Source organism: Corvus brachyrhynchos, unplaced genomic scaffold (assembly GCF_000691975.1).
Source record: "Corvus brachyrhynchos isolate BGI_N302 unplaced genomic scaffold, ASM69197v1 scaffold53, whole genome shotgun sequence".
NCBI lineage: Eukaryota > Metazoa > Chordata > Aves > Passeriformes > Corvidae > Corvus > Corvus brachyrhynchos.
The window spans coordinates 6390226-6408848 of NW_008237681.1; the positions used below are offsets into that span (position 1 = coordinate 6390226).

At 37.5% G+C, this 18623-nt stretch overlaps 1 protein-coding gene across 4 annotated transcripts in view; it reads left to right on the plus strand.

The window, feature by feature from the left end:
• Positions 1–18623, plus strand: part of ANKRD28 (ankyrin repeat domain 28) — a 94916-nt gene that overhangs the window by 9783 nt on the left and 66510 nt on the right. Inside the window, exons 1-2 of one of the 4 annotated variants that reach the window (XM_017732152.1) lie at positions 8677–10248; positions 11364–11447. In XM_017732152.1, the coding sequence (XP_017587641.1) occupies positions 10132–10248; positions 11364–11447 (201 nt within the window). In that variant the 5' untranslated portion in view covers positions 8677–10131. Of the gene's footprint in view, positions 1–8676; positions 10249–11363; positions 11448–18623 lie in introns of those variants that run through there. The other 3 variants (XR_001861332.1, XM_008632011.2, XM_017732151.1) reach the window with 3 other exon arrangements.

An 18623-nucleotide genomic window follows, 5' to 3' on the forward strand; every position in this document is an offset into this window, starting at 1 on the left:
TTCCCTGAAATAACACTCATCCCTGGGTGGAACAGGGAGGGGGAGACTGGGTTGTAGGCATATTGTACCATCACATGACTAATGAGTAGGAAAATCTGAACAGAAACTTTTAAAGGCCACAGTTTTAATGTTTTCTTTTGGAGCTATGAAATATTTCAGCCTCTGACTCCCTCAACTTTCTACTAGGAGAGTTTTAGTAATGACAAAAATATAGAATAGGTGTTTTGAAGGAGTAGATTTTGTAGTCTTTTTCTTCTTGACAAAATCAGAGCTTTGTTTTGAATAGCAGAGATTGTATAGTCCTCTTAGAAAATTAATGCTGCTATCACACTGTCATTCTGAATAGTTTCCTCTAGATAATGCATTTTAGTTCTTTTACTTATCAGGCTGACTGAATAGCAGACATACATTTGAAGCTGAGTAAACTTTCCTTCCCCAAGATGGATAGATTTGGAAGTGTTCTCTTCCTGATGCCCTTCTAATACAGGTAAAGCAGCCTGTACTGTATAGTTGCTCCTACTTAGGGTTTTATCTTTGTTCCTCAGTCCAAGCTGTGTTATTTCACCTTATGGTCATTTAACCACTGGAAACCAGTGAGTGCTGTATAACACTTCTTTGGATGCATTGCTCTGCTCTGGTTCTTAGTTTTTCACAGGGTGTTCATTACTTCTCACTCTTAATTGGTTATATTCTTCTTTCTTCTGTGATTGGATTAGCATTTTGTTAGTATTTGCTGCTGAAATAACACAACTGTGAGTCCAAGCAAAACATGGACGAAGATAAAAGCCTGCTAATATTGCTGAAATGAGACAGATAACAGACTGTTTGCTGTACCAGCATTTCCAAGCTGATTTTTGCAAATAGAGCTAAAATCAAACTTAAATAAGCATAATTATCATTTGAAAGTCAGTGAGCTTTCTGACCTTGGCTAGCAGAGATAGATCCACTGAGCTTCTTGGGTTTTGTGCTTGGGGGGTGGGCAGTGAAAAAAAAAAAAATCCCAACTCTTTCCTTTTTACTAATTCTGATAGCTGAATGGTTCTGTTGAAAGCGGGTCTGTCAGTCTTGTTTATTTTTTTGAATAGGCAACTGCTGTTTGTTACTTGAGAAAAGCAACTGGTTCTGGAAATGTTCTAAATTGATGTGAGTCATCAGTGAAGGATTTAAATAGTTGAATATGATGTTTGTTTCCTCCCTTCCATGGCTCAAAATTGTATGAATCATTTTTTTCAGTGTTTCCCAGATAATGGTCTGAGCGGAAGTGGTATGCCTTTCTGACTCAAGTTCCTAAATGCTGGTGGAGCACTCCCAACTACTGCTGGTTTTGGTCATTTGGGAATTCCATAGGAACTTCTGACAAATGTATAAAAGCAAACATTTTGTAACGATGGCAACTTACCCACGAGGATTGATGTGGTTGGTGACATAAAACTTTGAAACTCCTCTTCTGACTGGCATAACTGACTTGACTTTCCTGCCCAAAATGTGTTAAGTGCTATAGGATAAAAATTCAGTCATGAGAATCACTTTTCAAGTGTGTAGAATGTCTTGTAGAACACTAGAATTTGTGTTAGATTTTTATATAGCTGCCTGCTATTCTTATCTGCTAAAATGGAGGTGTTTTTAAAGAACCCATATCTCCTCTGTAGTTTCATATGCTCTTAGCCAATTTCATGTTTCCTTGTTCTTTCTACATAATAACTTGGAGCATCAAAAATGAATGCATACTCCAGTGTTAACTGAAATGGTGCTGAAAAAATTTAGTTAGCTAATGAATTTTACAGGGGAAAGAGAAGGGGAAAAGGAAAAGAATGGGCACATCTGTGTTAAAGAACAGTATTAGGAGGACAACCTTGATGTGACCTGGAAAGGACTAACTGATTTGTCTGACATCCCAAGCTCATCAAACATGCTGCAGTGACGGCTTTAATATGTCATCAGTATAGTGGAAATTGGGATTGAATCAGAGTGGTCACTCACTGTAGGCAGCAGAGCAACTCTCATTTCTAGAAATCTACCTGACTGCCATTTTTTTTTTCAGAAGCTCAGCAGCATGGCAGTCCAGCAGAGTTTTAATGAGGAAATGATAAACTTTTTGCCAGATTTCTTGGCTCCTGTAGGAACCTTCTTATTTTCAGTCACAACACCAGCACTGTCCAGTGCTGAATCTGCATTTTTCCTTGTGCTGCCTTTTCTTTATGGGGGTTTCCAGCCTTCCAGCTAAAGAACCAAGGTTAGAAAAAGCAAAGTAAGGATGAAGGTTACTGGTTTATAGCCCGTCCAGCTAAATGAGCTTCTGTGGGGAAGCTGACTGGCCCTACAGACCAAATGTAATGCATTCCTAATCATCTGTTGGAGAAACAGCAGTTTGTTCAAAAACAAACCAGAAAAGCATACAAATCCAGGGAAGTTGGGACTTGTTCTTTTCCCATGTAGCAATGAAAGATCACACTCAGGTCTTTTTTTGAGTAAGCAGCTGCCAGGTGAGAATTGCTTCTTTTCCTTGGGATATGAACATAGAGGATTGGTTTCAGTGCATCAGAGAATGTCATACATTAGAAAATCCCAAGGAGTTTTTGGTATTCAAGAATGCAGTCTCTGAGAGGCTTGTGGTGCTCCTGTGTGTTATAGAGTCTGTCCTTGAATCCCAGACCATACACTATTCACAAACTCCTTAATTCCTACTGAAGAGGGAAGAGCAAACCTATTGTATGGTGAAAAATAAGGCAATGTTATGTTGACCTTCTGTGATGTAGGCTAGTTTTTTTGTAATGAATAATAAGTTTGATTCTTTTTTTCTCTGCGGGAACACTATTGCAGGAAGAAATTTTCAAAGAGGAAATATGTAAAATCAGCAGTTCCTCTGTTCATCTTGAGCATGACTATAGATCAGTAGAAAAGTAGATCAAAGGAGATGTACTAATTCTTCTCAGTGTATGCGTGTGCCCACAGGCCCAAAGGGAATTCTCTTAGTTGTTTTACCAGTTGCCCTGATATAAATTAGTAGGATCATATTTTAGTTAATTTACAGGAGTGAGTACACTATTGGTATAAACACTTTCAAAGCAAGGTGATAGATGATATAAAACTATGATTAGGAATTCTGCAGTCATTCTTTTGCTCCAGCCAAGCTACCTGTTTCTTCTCCTTGGGAAAATGTGTAGCATTGTTTCCTGAAGCATCAGGCTGTCAGTGCCAGCTGTGACAGTGGGTTGGTCTTCCAGTGTGTCTGGGTTGCTATTTTTCCCCTGCTCTTGTTGATGTTGCTGTCCAGCCTCACCTCCCAGCAACTGGCTGGGTGTGCTGGGAGAGGATGGTTGACATGTGAAAGAGCAAACAGGGACTGCTGAGACTGAGCCTTTGATTTTTGTTTTGTTTTCGTCAACTCTGCTTTTAGGGCTGGTGTGCACAGCTGAAATTGCTGCCCTCAGTAATTATTCCTGGAAGAACACTGTGGTTATTATTACAACTGCTGCCATTTTCAGTGCCAAAAACCAAAATTGGCTGTGGACATGATCTGAGCTGGAAGGAGCTAAGGAGGCCAGAAGAATTGCTCCTATCAGTGTCTTTTCTGCCTTTCCTCTGCCGACAGGTGGAAATACTTTTAACAAACCTGTGGGCCTTGCTTTTTGTGTTATGAAAACATTTTTAAAAGCTGTCATGCTTGCAGAAGCCTTAAGTGTACAGCTAATAATTTTGTGTTGTGTGGGTTTAACAAATGCTGAAGTGTTTTGCCTTCTTTTCTCTTTGACTAAACTGATATTTTAAGATAATATCAACTCCATTTTCCAACAGAAGTCATCTTCTCTCAGTTACCTTCTCCCAAAAAGAAAAATTGCTTAAGAAACAACCTGTCTTCTGTCCCAAATCCACACCACCGTACCTAAAGTAGTTTGTCAACATCTTTCTTTGTCTTCATGGATGCAAACTTACCTTAGCTATTCATAACAATATATGTGGACAGGTGCATCTTTTTGTGGTCTCTCTTCCCTGAAACAGGAGTTGTTTTGACTTCTAGTCAATTTTACAGGACTGACAATACACCATCAGACTTGTATGGTTGTTACTTAGAAAAGCTGTTGGGTGTAATAGCTGCCTTCTGTTTCTCGAAAGACAGAGAGGTGGCTGCTGTTGGGTGCAGCTGATAAATCTGAGCACACACTTTTTCTACAAAGTACCTTGAGACTGTGAAATCAGACAGACTGGAGGACTTCTTTTATGTACTGTTTGTTAATGTAAGAATGAATTGTTGATTTTGATTACAGGGTTGGACATTGAAAATGCACAAGATACCTCCTCCTGCCAGTGAATTTAAATCTGGGCTGAAAGGGAAGTGCGCTGGGGGATACCCTAGCTAGGAAACAGTGTTGGATGATGCAGGACCCTAATATTTTTACGTTCTTTTAAGAGAAATAGGATTTGCATTTGCTTTTCTGGTTTTTGGCCTGTGCACAGTTTGATTGCTAGACTCTGTATTTTGGACATCAGAGATAATTTTTTAAGGTATTTATTTATCTTGTACTAGATGGTCCTTCAGCCAAGAGTTTGTCTGCAGGTGTATTGTTCAAACATACAAAATAGAAGTCAAATAAAAAATTGCTTAGTAGACTTTTAACATTTTTAAGGTGTTTTATTGCTCTTTCATCTGATGATATTTCTAAAATATTTTTTAAATGTTACAGTTTGTTTAAGTATACAACTGAAGTTTATGTCTGAATCACAGACATTTTTTATTATTAATTTTTCTTACTCTCTTCCAATTGAGAAAAGTTAGAATGAATGCTGGATTATTTTTCTTCTTTGTATTTGTGTCTCAGTTTTTGCTGAAATGGCTATTCAGATACTGGATTTTATTAATTCCAAAGTCTTCAAAGATAATATGTGACTGCATGAAATACTTCTCTAGATTAACAGAAGCTATGTAATTGCATGAGAAAAAGTGGGAGTTGCCGATGGTATCCTGAGGTGCAAGCAGAGCTATTTTGCTTGTCCTTAGAAGCAGAAATGTGGAGTCCGGGGGTTAAAACTATTCTGCAAATGCAGATGCTCTGGAATAAAAACTGGGAAGAAAGGTAGTAATTCCTTGCTTTAGACTGTTGTCTTTCGTGACTCCACCTCATTCCCGCAGGAGCAGGGAGGAAATAGCAGAGGAGTTCAGATGAGTGACTCATGAGAAGTATTCTAGAAGTATTGTAACTTATATTCGTGGTGATGTTGAACACTCATCTGTCTATATGCAATAAAACCAGCTTATACTGGGGCATGCCTCTTTACTTAGAGCTGTACCTATTATAAGCAATCTTTGTCTTCTGAAGAAATACAGAGATTAGGTATTTGCCTGGCAGAGTTGATACATGACTTACTTGGTTCTAAATTTTTTCTTTTTTACTGGAACCTGACAGAAGAATTTTCTTCCTTTCCTAGATCCTTTTAATCATACAAAATACTACATGAAACCAGTGGATTAACCTCAGCCCAGAAAAGACTTGGTAAATGCCAACTGGCAAGGGAGAAATCTTTATTTGGTCAGCTTTGATACTGAATGTCCTTCAGTGAGGTTTTTGGTGTCATCAGCAGTGCTGCTACAGTCTTCTGCTCATTTGTTCCTAGAGAGGAGGGCAGATCTATAGAAAAGGTTGCTATTTTTAGCTGATTCAGAGTTCATGTTTTTTCTGTCTGGTGTAGATGGCTGACATCTGTGTTATAACCTGCAGTTGCATTCTTGTAATATATTCTCTTTATATATGCACCCAAGAAGGACTCATGAAACTTGATTTACTTAAAGACAAGTGTAGTTTGAAAATTACAACACTTTTTTTTTTTTGCTTACAGCTATCATGTGAACACAAAAGCTTTTATTTTTGCAAAAATACATATCATCATTGCACTCCTTAGAATTTGAGAGTTAAGTGTGGAGATCTTACTTTGCTAAGAGATCTTGTGGAGGCTATCAGATCACCACTCAAGCCCCTGTAGACATGGCATTCTTCCTTTAAGTTAGGCCATTTTTGAGTCTTCTTCCTACTGCTCATTTCATAAGCTTTTTTATTGGAAATAGATGACATTTGGAGAAAATGGATGGTGATGACCTGCTGTTTTCAGTTATTTTGAGTTTTATTAATACAAACTGTTTGAGATGCAATGTTCTTTATACCTTCACGAAGTTCTATTATGATTCCTAAATTAGTTTGAGGAACAGAAGCTTAAATTAATCATCGTGAATTTACTCTGCTTTCATTCTCTGTTACTATTAACTCTTCTCCTACACAGAAAGTTGTTAGTCTATATAAGCTGCTGAAAAATTGAAACCTTAGTTTGGTTTCTCACAGTAGCATTCTGAACAGCTTTTGAATTTTAGAACACCTGTTAGGTAGCATTAGAAACTGCATTTTGCACACCAGAAGATACTTTGGATGGTTTTTTGAAGTTGAAAGAAGAGGTGATTGGAGATGGTGTTTGCACTGAGGTGAAAGCACAGCTTTTGGTTGAAGGGGATGGGAGGGGGAAATGCTAGTTCATTGTGAGCAAAATTTGAATATCTAGAACTGGGTTTTCCTTTGATTATGGAAGCAATTGTGCACACACAGCCCTATCGTGAATAGGGTGTTTTTGCTTACTTAAATGGTTTAGATTGCTATCAAAATCAATATAATATTGACTCAGTTGTGTTGGTTCTCTTTCTTATGCAAACTGTGACATACTGGCTTACTCTCTGTAGTAATGTCACAATTCAAAAATGTGCAATGTTAAGCGAGATGTAATATGTTAACTTGCTTTTGGAAATAGTTTATATTAATTGTATTCTAATTATATCTAAGATCACTAGAATAATTATCAGAGTAAATTCAAATGTTCTGAATTTTCACAGTTAACTGAGTGTGAAGACATGTATTTTTTAAGGTAACTTGAATTTCTAGCTGACTTTGGAGCATTAATTGCAAAGGTAAAAAATGGACCACGTTCAGATAATTTGAAGTAAGCTAGGCATTATCTCTATCTAGCAATGTGTCCAGTTGGTAATTCCAAAGAAAGCATATGGAACCCTTGGCATTTGCTTACTGTATAAATGTACTGACTCTTGAGAAGTGTTCATTTACACTGAACATATGGGCTTAGCTGGAAAACCATTATCTAGCAAGTGTGCGTGTATCAATATGAAACTCGAGTATGCATTTTGTCAGTATTTTGCTTTTACACATAAAATCTGATTTTTAATTTTTTAAAAAGTATGTGTTTAGTTATGCAAATAAGCTACAGTGTCTGTTCCTTAGGGCATTTTTCACAAATAGAAAGCAAGCTATTTTCTATGTTGTGGTTGTGTTCCATAGCAGACAGTAGGGTGTTGCAGTAGCTGAGCTTTGAGGATGTCCATGGTTTATTAGAACTAGTTCTGCTGTGGCCAAGAAGAACACGAGTTGTCATATGTACTTGTGTGAATCTGTGTTATTGCTTTTTAATAAATGGCTGAAATGCTAGAAGAAAGCTCTGTGGTGTAAAAATCATTGCTTTTTTGTAATTAAGACCAAAAGTATGACATTTCAAAACAACTCGACTCTGTGTAATGAACAGAATATATTTATGAAGGTATCTGTTAGCCTTGAGAAACTTTAATCTGAAAATTCCTGATAAATCAGCATCTGGTGCTATATTCTGCCAGGCCAGGACTCCTGAGGTCAGGGAGCCCTTGGCCAAGGTACTCTTTTGCACTTAGAAAACTTTTGCCTGCATGAAGTGTCAGGGGGAAAGGGAGGTGTTTAAGCAATTTACTATGTTGCAATGAAGCTACTGTAGACATTTTTGCTAAAGAATTCGTGTGAGCTTTTCCTGCCTGTGGCCCCCAAAGGTGGGAATTCAATATGTCTATTTATATGCAAACCATTTACACACCATTTAAACCTGTCTTTCTCTCTGCCCGGGTTCCTATGTGAAACCTGAGTGCAAATACTTTATTGAAGAACTATAAACTTGCTCACCATTGACCAATTCTGCTCTTAACAGCCACTGAAGGGCATCCGAATTGCCTTCATGCTGCACAGCAGGAGCAAAAACCCCTCCCTCTGTTCCTGTAACACTGAAGCTTATCCAGCAACTTTTGACAGAAGCCATTTACATAATACACCCACGAGCCAGCACCATTTAGGCAGATTCAAGCTGAAGTATTTATTCAGCAAGTTTTAGGGCTTCATATTATACTTTATTATTATGGTATATTTTAATAATACTATATTTAAATTATACTTGATGTAATTTTTTTCGAGCTGAGGTTATGTTTGTTTGTACCAATTGCAAAAAGCCAATGAGTTTGGTTTAATAGCTGGTTTTTTAATAGTCAGCCTATTGCTTTAAGATTTTACTTTTCATTTAATTTTCAGAGGATTTTTGTGGGTCATTTGTTGTCTTCAATGAGTTAAGTGTTTTGCTACTCTGACCAGTGCCATATGAAAGCAGTTAGAGTGCTGGAATTGTTTACTGCCGAAAGTGTGGTTAGTCAGCAGAACCAGTACACCACATTTCTTTGCGGCTTTTAGTGGAAAATATTAAACAGGCGTTCTTTCTTCAGTTATAGAATTTTTACGTTTTCAGCTGCGTTAGTCACTGAACTAGCGCAGACTGCAAAGACTGCCCCCAAAAAAAGAAAAAGGCGGGTTTTTTTTGGTGCCAGAGGAAGTTACCCTGGGAGCGGTGGCTGGGTGCTCTGGTAAGTGTGACATGTGAGCATTACTAGGCATTTCACCCTGCCAGGCTGCAGTCGCTGCTCGCCAGGCTGCTGCTCAGGGGGAGCGCTGCCGTGGCAGTGGTTTGTGCGCCGCTCCTGCCGACTCGGACAGCCAAGCTGGTTTTTGAGCTTTACAAGGCTATCTGCTGATTGTATAATTTAATTTGTCAAGAAAAAAACCTGATAAGCAGAAGCTCTAACTGAAGAGGAGAATCAGGTTGGCGCAGTGACAGATGTTCGGATAAAGAAGTTGGCTCAGAGAAGATGTACAGAGTCTGATTTTTTTTTTCCTTTTTTTTCCTCCCCCTCAATCTGAATGAAGACTATCATGGGAACTGCATTCACATGGTGATCAAAAGAAACACTTCGAGTGATGAACTGCTTTTGCAGAAGTCGTCTAAGGCAGTAATTTGAGCTTTTGTGTGCAGTAGCTAGCTTGTTTTTCTGAAGCATTCCTCCTCAACAGTATTTCTGCCTTACGTGCATTCCCTGATGGAGAAGCCACAGCTACTGCCTGGTGAAGGAAAAATGAACGCTCCGCATTGCTCGTGTCCCTGACAGAGTAACACCGTCTGCGTTGCTGTCGTTTGGGGAGGCTGGATTCAGCCGGCAATATTATTCAAGGAGTTCATTGTCCCTGTGGTCTGACTCATCGCATGTAAATGTGCTGCAGCCGTGCTGCACGTTGCAGCTATTTTCTTGCATGGGAAAGAATTATTTTCCTCTGAACAGGTCCTGAATAACTGCTGGAACCGAGATGTGTTTTTCTCTCTGGACTGCTTTTGACATTGAGAAAGGAAGCTGTAGAATGGCAGGATGATCGGGAGGCGCGTTTATTTTCAGTCACCAGAAAGCCTGTGAGGGTTGATTTAAACTGACCTTGCAAGAGTGGGAATAGCTGCGGCCGTCTCTCTCGGGGCAATTGTTCCTTGTTCCGTCCTCTGCAGGACGGAGTCGTGTCTTCTGCAACAATGATTTCACTGTGGGGGTAGGAGGACGCTGTGGAAGTTGTGACATTAACAAAGACAAACTTGCTCGTGAAAGGACAGCTGTGTGCGACAGTGAGTGCTGTTCGAATGGAATTGGATCTTGGGGTATTTCTATCAACTGTTCCACAGTTTTATTATTTCAGTTTCGATGCTTAGGGAGTTTTTACTTTATAAAGAACAACTTTTTTTCAGGAGTGTCTTGAACATCTTTTGGTGTTTAAGTGTGAAAAATGAAATGTGAGGGGGGATTGGAATGTCCCTTTCTAGATGCTAACACACCAGCAGTAGCACTCACAAGTTTGTGAGGGCATGTGAAACAGGTGAAAGTATTTCCTCTATGGTCCCTGTTGCGATACCTGCAGTCTGCTTCCAAAAATACCGTTGCTGGCGTTTTTTTGTTTGCTTTTGCTTCCACAAACGAATCGAATGAGTCGAGTCTGTATTGTTGTTTTGGAGGAGGAGGAAGATGATTCTCCCACGTTTATTTCCAGTTTGCCTCAGGAAAATGTATCTGTACATCCATCGCCCTCTGGAAATGTGCTGGTAAGGCATGTTATTTGTTGGCATATTTCCTGCTTATAATGCTGTCTGAAATGCCATTAGCTATATTCCTAAGATTAGGGTGAACATGTACAATGTTAAAACAAGACAAGATGATAAAATCTGTGTGTAATAAAGATGGAAAAAGCTGAAACTTAGTGGTAGAATTTATGCTTGCAAGGGTCCATTCTTTTTCATGTAACCTTATTTATGGTGCAGCAAGAACAAGTCTTGGTTCTTGTGTAATAGGAGTGGGGTTTTAGAAGGCTTAGGGAAATGTGTTTGAAGTAAATGGGTTTTCCCTGCTCCACTTCTCACTCTTCAATGGTACATTTATGCAGTGCCACTTTAGAAGCTGATGTGATCATTGTATTATAATAATATGCTGTGTTTATTTTGAGAACTGATAGAGTATATAGTTATATCAAACGAGCAATTCTAAGCTAAAATAAAAATTAACATAAGTCACAATCTTGGTATAACTGTTGGATTCAAACTAGCACTTTCAGGAAATGATCAACACTGGGGACTGTGCTTTTATTGCTTTAAATTATTTTATTTTGTCAAGTGACTGACTTAATCTTGCTACCATACCTCAGCAGCTTTTCTTACTTACTAAGAAATCCTGCTATATTTAGTAATAGATGTGTGTGAGTGTGAATTTGTTACCATACTTATCTGATGCACTTTGCTTTCCCACTCTGTCTAAACAGGTGAAAGACTTCCAGTAACTTGAGTCACTTGCTAATGTAAAAAGGGATTGTTTGCTTATACGGTATAGAATTTGCAGCATGTAATGACAGCCCTAATTTTATTATAAGGCGTTCTCTTTTCAGCTGTTATAAGCTTGTCTTAAGCTTGTCTTCTCAGCTCCTTTTTTTTTTTTCTTTCATATATATATGTTTCATTGACTTAGAGGATGTCTGTGTGTTTGAGGTTTTTAAAACCTGCAATTTCTTTGATCCTAAATACTGGTGCTGGTTTCTTTGTTTTACTGCCTGGAATGGGTTTTTTTTGTCATTACCTTGTGTTTCTGTTATGTATCGAAAAAACTGTATGTGTATCACTAAAACCTAATATGGGGTTTTATTTTAAGATGTGTTTTTCTTTCATTTCAGCCACCATTGGTTCAAGCTATATTTAATGGAGATCCTGATGAAGTTCGAGCACTAATATTTAAGAAAGAAGATGTTAATTTTCAGGTAAAATCAAATATCATTGGCTTTGAATGCATTTTAATTTTTAATGTATTTTAATTTTATTTGTTATATCTTTCTGCTGTACTAATCTCTTTAAAACTTTGCTAATTCTTGAGCTGTACATTTTATATACTAGGCCAAGTAAAGCCTATACATACACTTAATACTGGGAATCACGTGTATAGCTTTGCAGATTTGTGTGAATAGTAAAGACCTAATTTTATATTCCTTGTAACTGTTAGTTCTGCAGTGCTTGGGTAACTGCAAAGTTTCTTTATACAGTTACATCAGACTAATTTACAGAAAGCTAGACTGGTTGAGTGAGATGCTATGTAGACTTGAATTCTTTTTAAATTGAATATAGCATATAGTATACATTAGACAGTTATAAGAACATAGTCTGGGGTTTCAGTAGGTACATTTAACAGTGGATTTTAAAAAGGGAAGCCTAATGATTATATTAGTAAGAATGAGGAATTGGGTTTATATTTTTGTGGTGCTTCACACTCAGGCACTGCAGACATAAAAATTATACTGAAATGATACTAAGTTTGTTCCACTGTGTGAAATTCAAGATTTGAACAGCATGCAATTACTGTATTTCCGTTAAAATTCTAATATGCGTGTTTGACACTATGAAAGGTAATACAGCATAAACGCTTTACATGGATTAGAAATTGCTTTGATTATTACAGCAGACTGACACAAACCATTTAGGGCTTATGCTACAGGAATATACATATATAGCTGTTTCTCCTCCAAATCATCAGAACAAGAGTGATGCTAAAAGGCAAAGGCTAAGATCTAGTTGCTACCTAGGGGCCCATTTAAGACCATGGTAAGTGTTTACACTTTCTTCTGGGGAGATGTAGGCCAAAGGCAAATATTTAGTTTGGTATGTCTCTTTTGACATTTAAAAGCATGCTTCAGAATTTACAGCTGAGAAATGTCAGCTGAAAAGTCCCAGTATAAGGAAGCTGTCCTATTGTCTTGAAGGGCTTGAGAAGGACCCTATATAAACAAACTTTCTGTCAAATCTGAAGCTTTGTTTGATAAGGTTGGACTTTTTTTCCTCTTTCAGGAGTTTTGTGTGTCCTTAAGAAAGATTGTATGATTAATTTTACCAAAAGACTTAATATTCTGTTTAGTTATGAGAGCATTAGTTTTGTATCCTTCCAGTGTCTGCATCTATATGCTCTGGTCACATGGCCATTTTTATTTTTAAAAGATGATTAGTTTGTATTGTTACTTTGTGTTCATTCATGTGTTAAAGTCAGGTTTAGCATTCATAGCTATAGGACCTTGTAAACAAAGTTAGGTTTACTCTCTGCCTTTTTTTATCATCTATTACCAAAGCCTCTGCTATATTTCGGTATGTATGTGGGAGTGGTTTGGAATTGGGTTTTGTTCTTTCTCAAGTTTTGTCAAACACTTGCAAATAAATAGGAAGACAGGAAGTCAACTGATGTGCTTAAATAGGAAAGCTTGTAATTACTTGCTGTCTTTGAAGAGAATTACTTCAGATTGCCAGGTACTTATCTTGTAGGTAGAATAGTCAAAATGTGGAGGTTTTTACATTTTATGTTTTGGTGGGGTTTTTTTGTTGGTTTTTTTGTTTGTTTTTTTTTAATTCCTTTCTGTGGATACATCTCTCTTTAATAGAAAATGTGTGCATCTTAGCCTAGTAACACCCAAGGTGTGGATAAGAGTCCATGCAGGACAAATAAGCCATTTTTTCACAACCACCTTCTTCACTGTTGGGAGATGCTTATCACTCATGACCACTGTTTCTTATCACGGCAATCCTAGTCCTACTACAGTATCAAATATTAGATTTACATTTATCCTTTAAATGCTGTTTGTTGGGGCTAAATGAGCATGTAAATTCTCCCATTGTCTGGTAGAAATGAAGTAGACTGCCTAGTATATTTTACTGTGTGTCTGTGAGCATTTTGTTCTTTTCCTTGGTTTTTTTTGTTGAAGATGTCCTTGGCTGGAGGTAACATATCTCTACATAAGTCTAGATCTAGACTTGTTCCCTGAGTTACATGTTACAAGTTGGTGTGGACAGAAGGAGGGGAAAAGTGAAGAAAATGAAGTAGTTATTTATATTCCTAAAAAAAGAGAAGGATTGGGATAAACTGTTTTGACCATTGTGGTTTGTATTAGACCAGTATATACACTGGATTTTTTTCCACTTCGCTATCCAAGTGTTTCAGTACAGTTACTTGAATTCCAGAGTCATTCCCTCCAATGCTTCAGCAGAGTCATTTCCCCCTTTGAAGAGCAACTAATTATTTTGCAGTTTGTATTCGAATAGTTGAGATTCCTTCCATCCTCCCTTCCCCTGTGCATGGGCTGGACTCTGTAACTGGAGACCCAGCAGCGTTCTGTGAATCAATTTTGCCCAAAAGTGAACTGAAGATAGAGCTGTTGTACATCTTCTTTGTGACATTGGCATTCATCTAGGAAAGTTTTTATGATGAAATGGGGGTATTTTTTCTTTCTGTTTCATCCAGCTTCATTTACCTCTTTACTTTTACGATATGTTATCTCTGACATTAATCACAATTGGCTTAATACTCTTTATAAAAAGCTAAGTGAGTTGAATCTGTATTTGGCTTTCCAAAGCTAGGCTGTGGAAACTGATGTTATGGTAATACCTAAATATTGCTTTGAGTTTGGCCTGTATTAGGGCATTATTCCTAAAACAGATGATGTCTTCTGCCATAGTGTAATACTTAGAGACATTCTGAAATAGGTAGTCTTTCAGAACATGAGTTGCTGTGTGTGACTGTAAGATAATGTACAAATAGTAAATGGGCTTTTTTCAGAAAGAAGATTGTTCTCTGTTCATGCCATACCAGCCTCGAGTCACAGGCTCAGTTTAGATTTAGAAAGTATGTATTGTATTCTGTTTGCTGTTGTAATCTTTTGTGAAGAAAGAGCAAATTGAGTGTATCCCTAGCTGCTTAAACTGGGGTTCAAAAAGGCTTACCCTCTCTGCAAGCTGGAAATGTGCAGCTCTTTATAGACAAAACTGATTTTTAGGAACTTTGTTCAAATAAATTGTTTGGAAGGTGAACTTTTCTGAGGCTCCAGTTAATGGAAAAAAACAAAACAAAAGGGAAAAGGGTTCTGCAGGGTTCCATTTCCCTCCCATTTCCCAAGAAAGCTTGAGTAACCGTAGCTGCTTGTTTCATGAATCAGGCTTAAATCACACGCATCACATATGTCAAACAGTATATGGAGTTTCTGTTACAAGCATGGTTTTCGCTATCCTCTATGTGTTTGTTTAAAAAATTATTACTATTTCTTGGTACCATCCTGAGCTTTTGAGACTTGACAGAAAGGAAAATCTTGCATGATAATGGACACATTTAATATCTATTAGTTGATGGAGGTCCTCAACATTTCCTGCTCTTGCTGATTAGATTAGTGGGGCTGGTTTGAATTCTGCATATTTTTCAGCAATTAGTTTTAGCTAACTGAATGATTTCAGCATTGCATTTTATAAGTGAGTATTGGTTTGGGCTTTTTTTTTTTTTAAGATTTTGAGACCTGTTACTGTTGTAAATTCTGCCATTTCTGTTTGTAATCAGAACTCGTATGATGTATGTTCAGTTTAAAAGATCATGAAAATGGAATATATCATCTCAGCTATTAGTTAAGAATGGAATTCTCTCAAGGGAATACAGCTCACTGTCAAAAGTGATTTAAAGGTTGCAAATCTGACTACTGAAGTGATTGTTCAAATTCAGAACAATTTTTCATCCTCCTAGACCTATTGGGGTAGTCTTTCTTGCCATGAAAATTGATACTTCAGGTAACCCAATATTTTTTATAACTCCATTGCACTTGATCTTAGCCGAGGGGACAAACATCTGATCCTCTCTGGAACTGGTGTCAGTGTGCCCCTTGCTCTTCTCATACTAAAGCCAAACAGACTCTTTTTTTGGAGGATTCCCAAGACTACACTGATCTCTCACAATGCTCAAAAATGCTCACTGTTCCTATTTAAAGTAGTAATATTGACATATGTGACAAGGGACTTAAACATGAAATACCTGGATCTTACTGTATATTGTGCTTTGTGAGATTAAAATAGATTTAAACTATGAAATGTTCTAAAGCTGCTTTATGTGTGAGTTGGTGTTTTTTTTCCCAACATGAAATGTAATAATGGGAAGTGAAATTCCTCATACTGTACCATTACAGCTGTTGGTACCCTGTAGCAATCAGGGTTCTCTGTATGATTTCTATTTTGAATTATTGGCCATCCAGCACGGCTCTTAATTTAATGTCTTTTTTGTATGGTAAGTAACCACAATGTAAAAATTCACCTGCGCTGCTATTTTGGGAAGAAGGGAAAAACAAAACAAAACCATAGAACCAAATAATCTTTCGTCTGCCCTCCCTAACCCACACCTGTATTAGATAGCAATGAAGTGTTGCCCGTAAATTCCAAGTTTTGTTGGTGGAACTGACAAGGGGTATGATCCTGTAGCACCAAAGTGCTGATACAAACAGGATAGCTAAGGTTGTGTCTGACTGGTATTTTGAGCAGTAGAGTTCCAGTAGCGATGTGGACTCCATTCCCAGTCCTGCCAAATGTGGGTTTGTGTAACTTCTTTGTGGTTTTTTGCGTAGCAGGGGAATGCTGCTGGATGTTGCTCTAGGGTAAGACAGAACATCAGTTTATCTTACTCTGCAGGTCACTATATACTGAAAGAGGAAGAAAATTGGCTTGTTAGTCTAGTGACAAGCCTAGGACTCCTTATACAGCATCGGGTCTGGGTACCAGGAGAATTAGATTATTGAGGGTCTCAAAGATATTAGTAATTTAAGAATGAATAATGAAAATTTAAGTGCAGCTCAAAAACCAAGAAAGATCCTTTGAGATGATGGTATTGGTCAACAAAGTACTAAAAGAGGTTAAATAGAAAAAACAGGTAATGTATGTATGGTCACCTGGCTTTCATCATTATACTTTACCTTGTTGTTTGAATTGCTGGAGTAACAGGTGTTTTTCTGCATATTTGTGCAGTGTGGAACAGGAAAACCTGAATTACTTGGCTGCAGTATGGAACATTCTACAAGATTTAGTAAAGTTTGATGTTCTGATCATACAAATGAATCCTGTGACTAGTTCATACATTAAAAGAATTTTTATTTATGTTGTTCTGTGGGAAATTGTAATTGCTCTCTAATTCAGCAGTTACATTGAAATATTTCTCTGTGTAAAGAACATTACATAAGTAAATACGGACTTCCTTGAAAACAAATGAACAAGAAGCCATAATTTTAATGAGGTAAAAATAGTCGTTAGGTATTTTCTTACCTTCGTGTTCACTATCTTTCTGTAGCCAATTATTTTTCTGATTACTAATGTAGGTTTTCTTGTTTGTTTTCTATAAAAAATACACATGCATACTACAAATGTAAATTTACCGCAGCTTGACTTATCTGTACTTCTAGAAGCTTTTCTGCGTTGATATTTGTAAAGTGTTTGAGCTATGCCTTTTGTTATCAGTGCCTTTGTAACTTGGAGTCACTGTTAGTGTAAGAATTTGCTGGTTGGGACAACTGGAAGAAGTTCTCAAAGCAAGTGGGATGCTTTTAAACAGTGGTGGTTGATGTGTAGTGCCATGTTCTTGTGCTTTTGATGAGGGCAAGACTCAGAGAGGCTGTTTTTAACAGGGAGTGGAAATAGTTTTGAGAACAGGGGAGAGGACTTTGACAGTTTTGCAGAGATTTGCATGGGCAAGATAAAAGCAGTGGGAAGACAGGCATGTCCAAATAGTGCTCCTTTCCGCTTCAGGAATGCTGTGACTACTGATCAGGAAAAGGGGTTATTCATCGTGGTTTGTGATTTGGTCCACTGAGAGTATGTTTGCAGGGAAATAATTTTCCAGGCCAGTTCATCTGTAACACCTCTTGGTACTAGATAAAGCTTCTGGCAATCACACCAAAGCTACCCTCTGGTTTTTGCCTAAGCTGGTGAGAGTAAATAGTGGTTAAAAACTAGTGTAATGTAGCAAAGTCTAAGCAGGAGTTGTGAAGTTTTTAACTCTTCAAGCTGTTCTTCTGAGGAGGTGAGATTATGGGTTTGCTAACCAGTCTATTTGTCCCAGACATGCCTCACACCCAGTGTTGGTAACTGTTTTGTCAGGTTCTTGCAGACAAATCAGAGGATTTACATGAAGGGCTTTTTCGTTGGCAACTGGAGTTGGCAACCAAAACTTGGTCTAAAGTATTTGTTACTGTGGAGCAGCATCTCATTGTATTCCTTGGCAGGATAGACATAACGTCTGGTTTGCTCATTTGAATGTGAGAGAGGAATTAAAAAGTTGCCCAGAAAATTGTAAAATATTCTGAAGAGCACAATTTATTTATTTTTTTAGATCCTATTTTAATAGGTCAGGTTATGCACTTTTTGTTTCTTAGTTGTTGCCATTGCTGAAGAGTTTCAATCTGTCATGAATTTTTCTTCTCTAAAAGTAAGTCACTGGTTTTTTATTTGGTCTTTTGCTAATTTCCAAATGCAGGCAAGCTTTTAATAAAGAGATGCTGTAGTTACTGTAACTTGAACCATCTCGACTGACATTGTGAAGGTGTAGCTGCAGTAGTATTTTGGAGGAGTGCACAGTTTAGACCTATTAAAATAAAACTTGAATTTAAGGCCTCCTTTCCAAAAATGCTGTACTATCTTGAGTCTCTAATCATAGCAAAGAAGTATTTAGTGAAAAATTGTGAGTTTGGAGGTATTAATAAAGTGCATAGAAATATTTGCATGGTTTTTGCTGTATTGAGAACACTTGTTTTTCCTCAGAGATGGTTAGAATACAAAGTTTGCCATCTTTGTAATGTGCTTGTTATAGCTGGCGTGATTCCTAATACATCTTCACATTTTAGCTATCAAATCTAGAGGAAAAATTGTTTTAAAACAGCTTGCTAATTTCCCGTATTATTTATCTATTTAAAATTCTGTTCAACCTTGAAGTCCTTTCTTTCTCTACTAGAAAGGTTTCTGCTTGGTTGAACATTATTTGTAATATATTTTTATCTTCATTTTAGAGTGTAGCAGATTTGGGGGATAAAATGACAGGTATCTGTGAGTTACAAAGACTTCTTAATATGATGAAAACATAGAATATAACTTAGAGCTTGGTGCTAGTT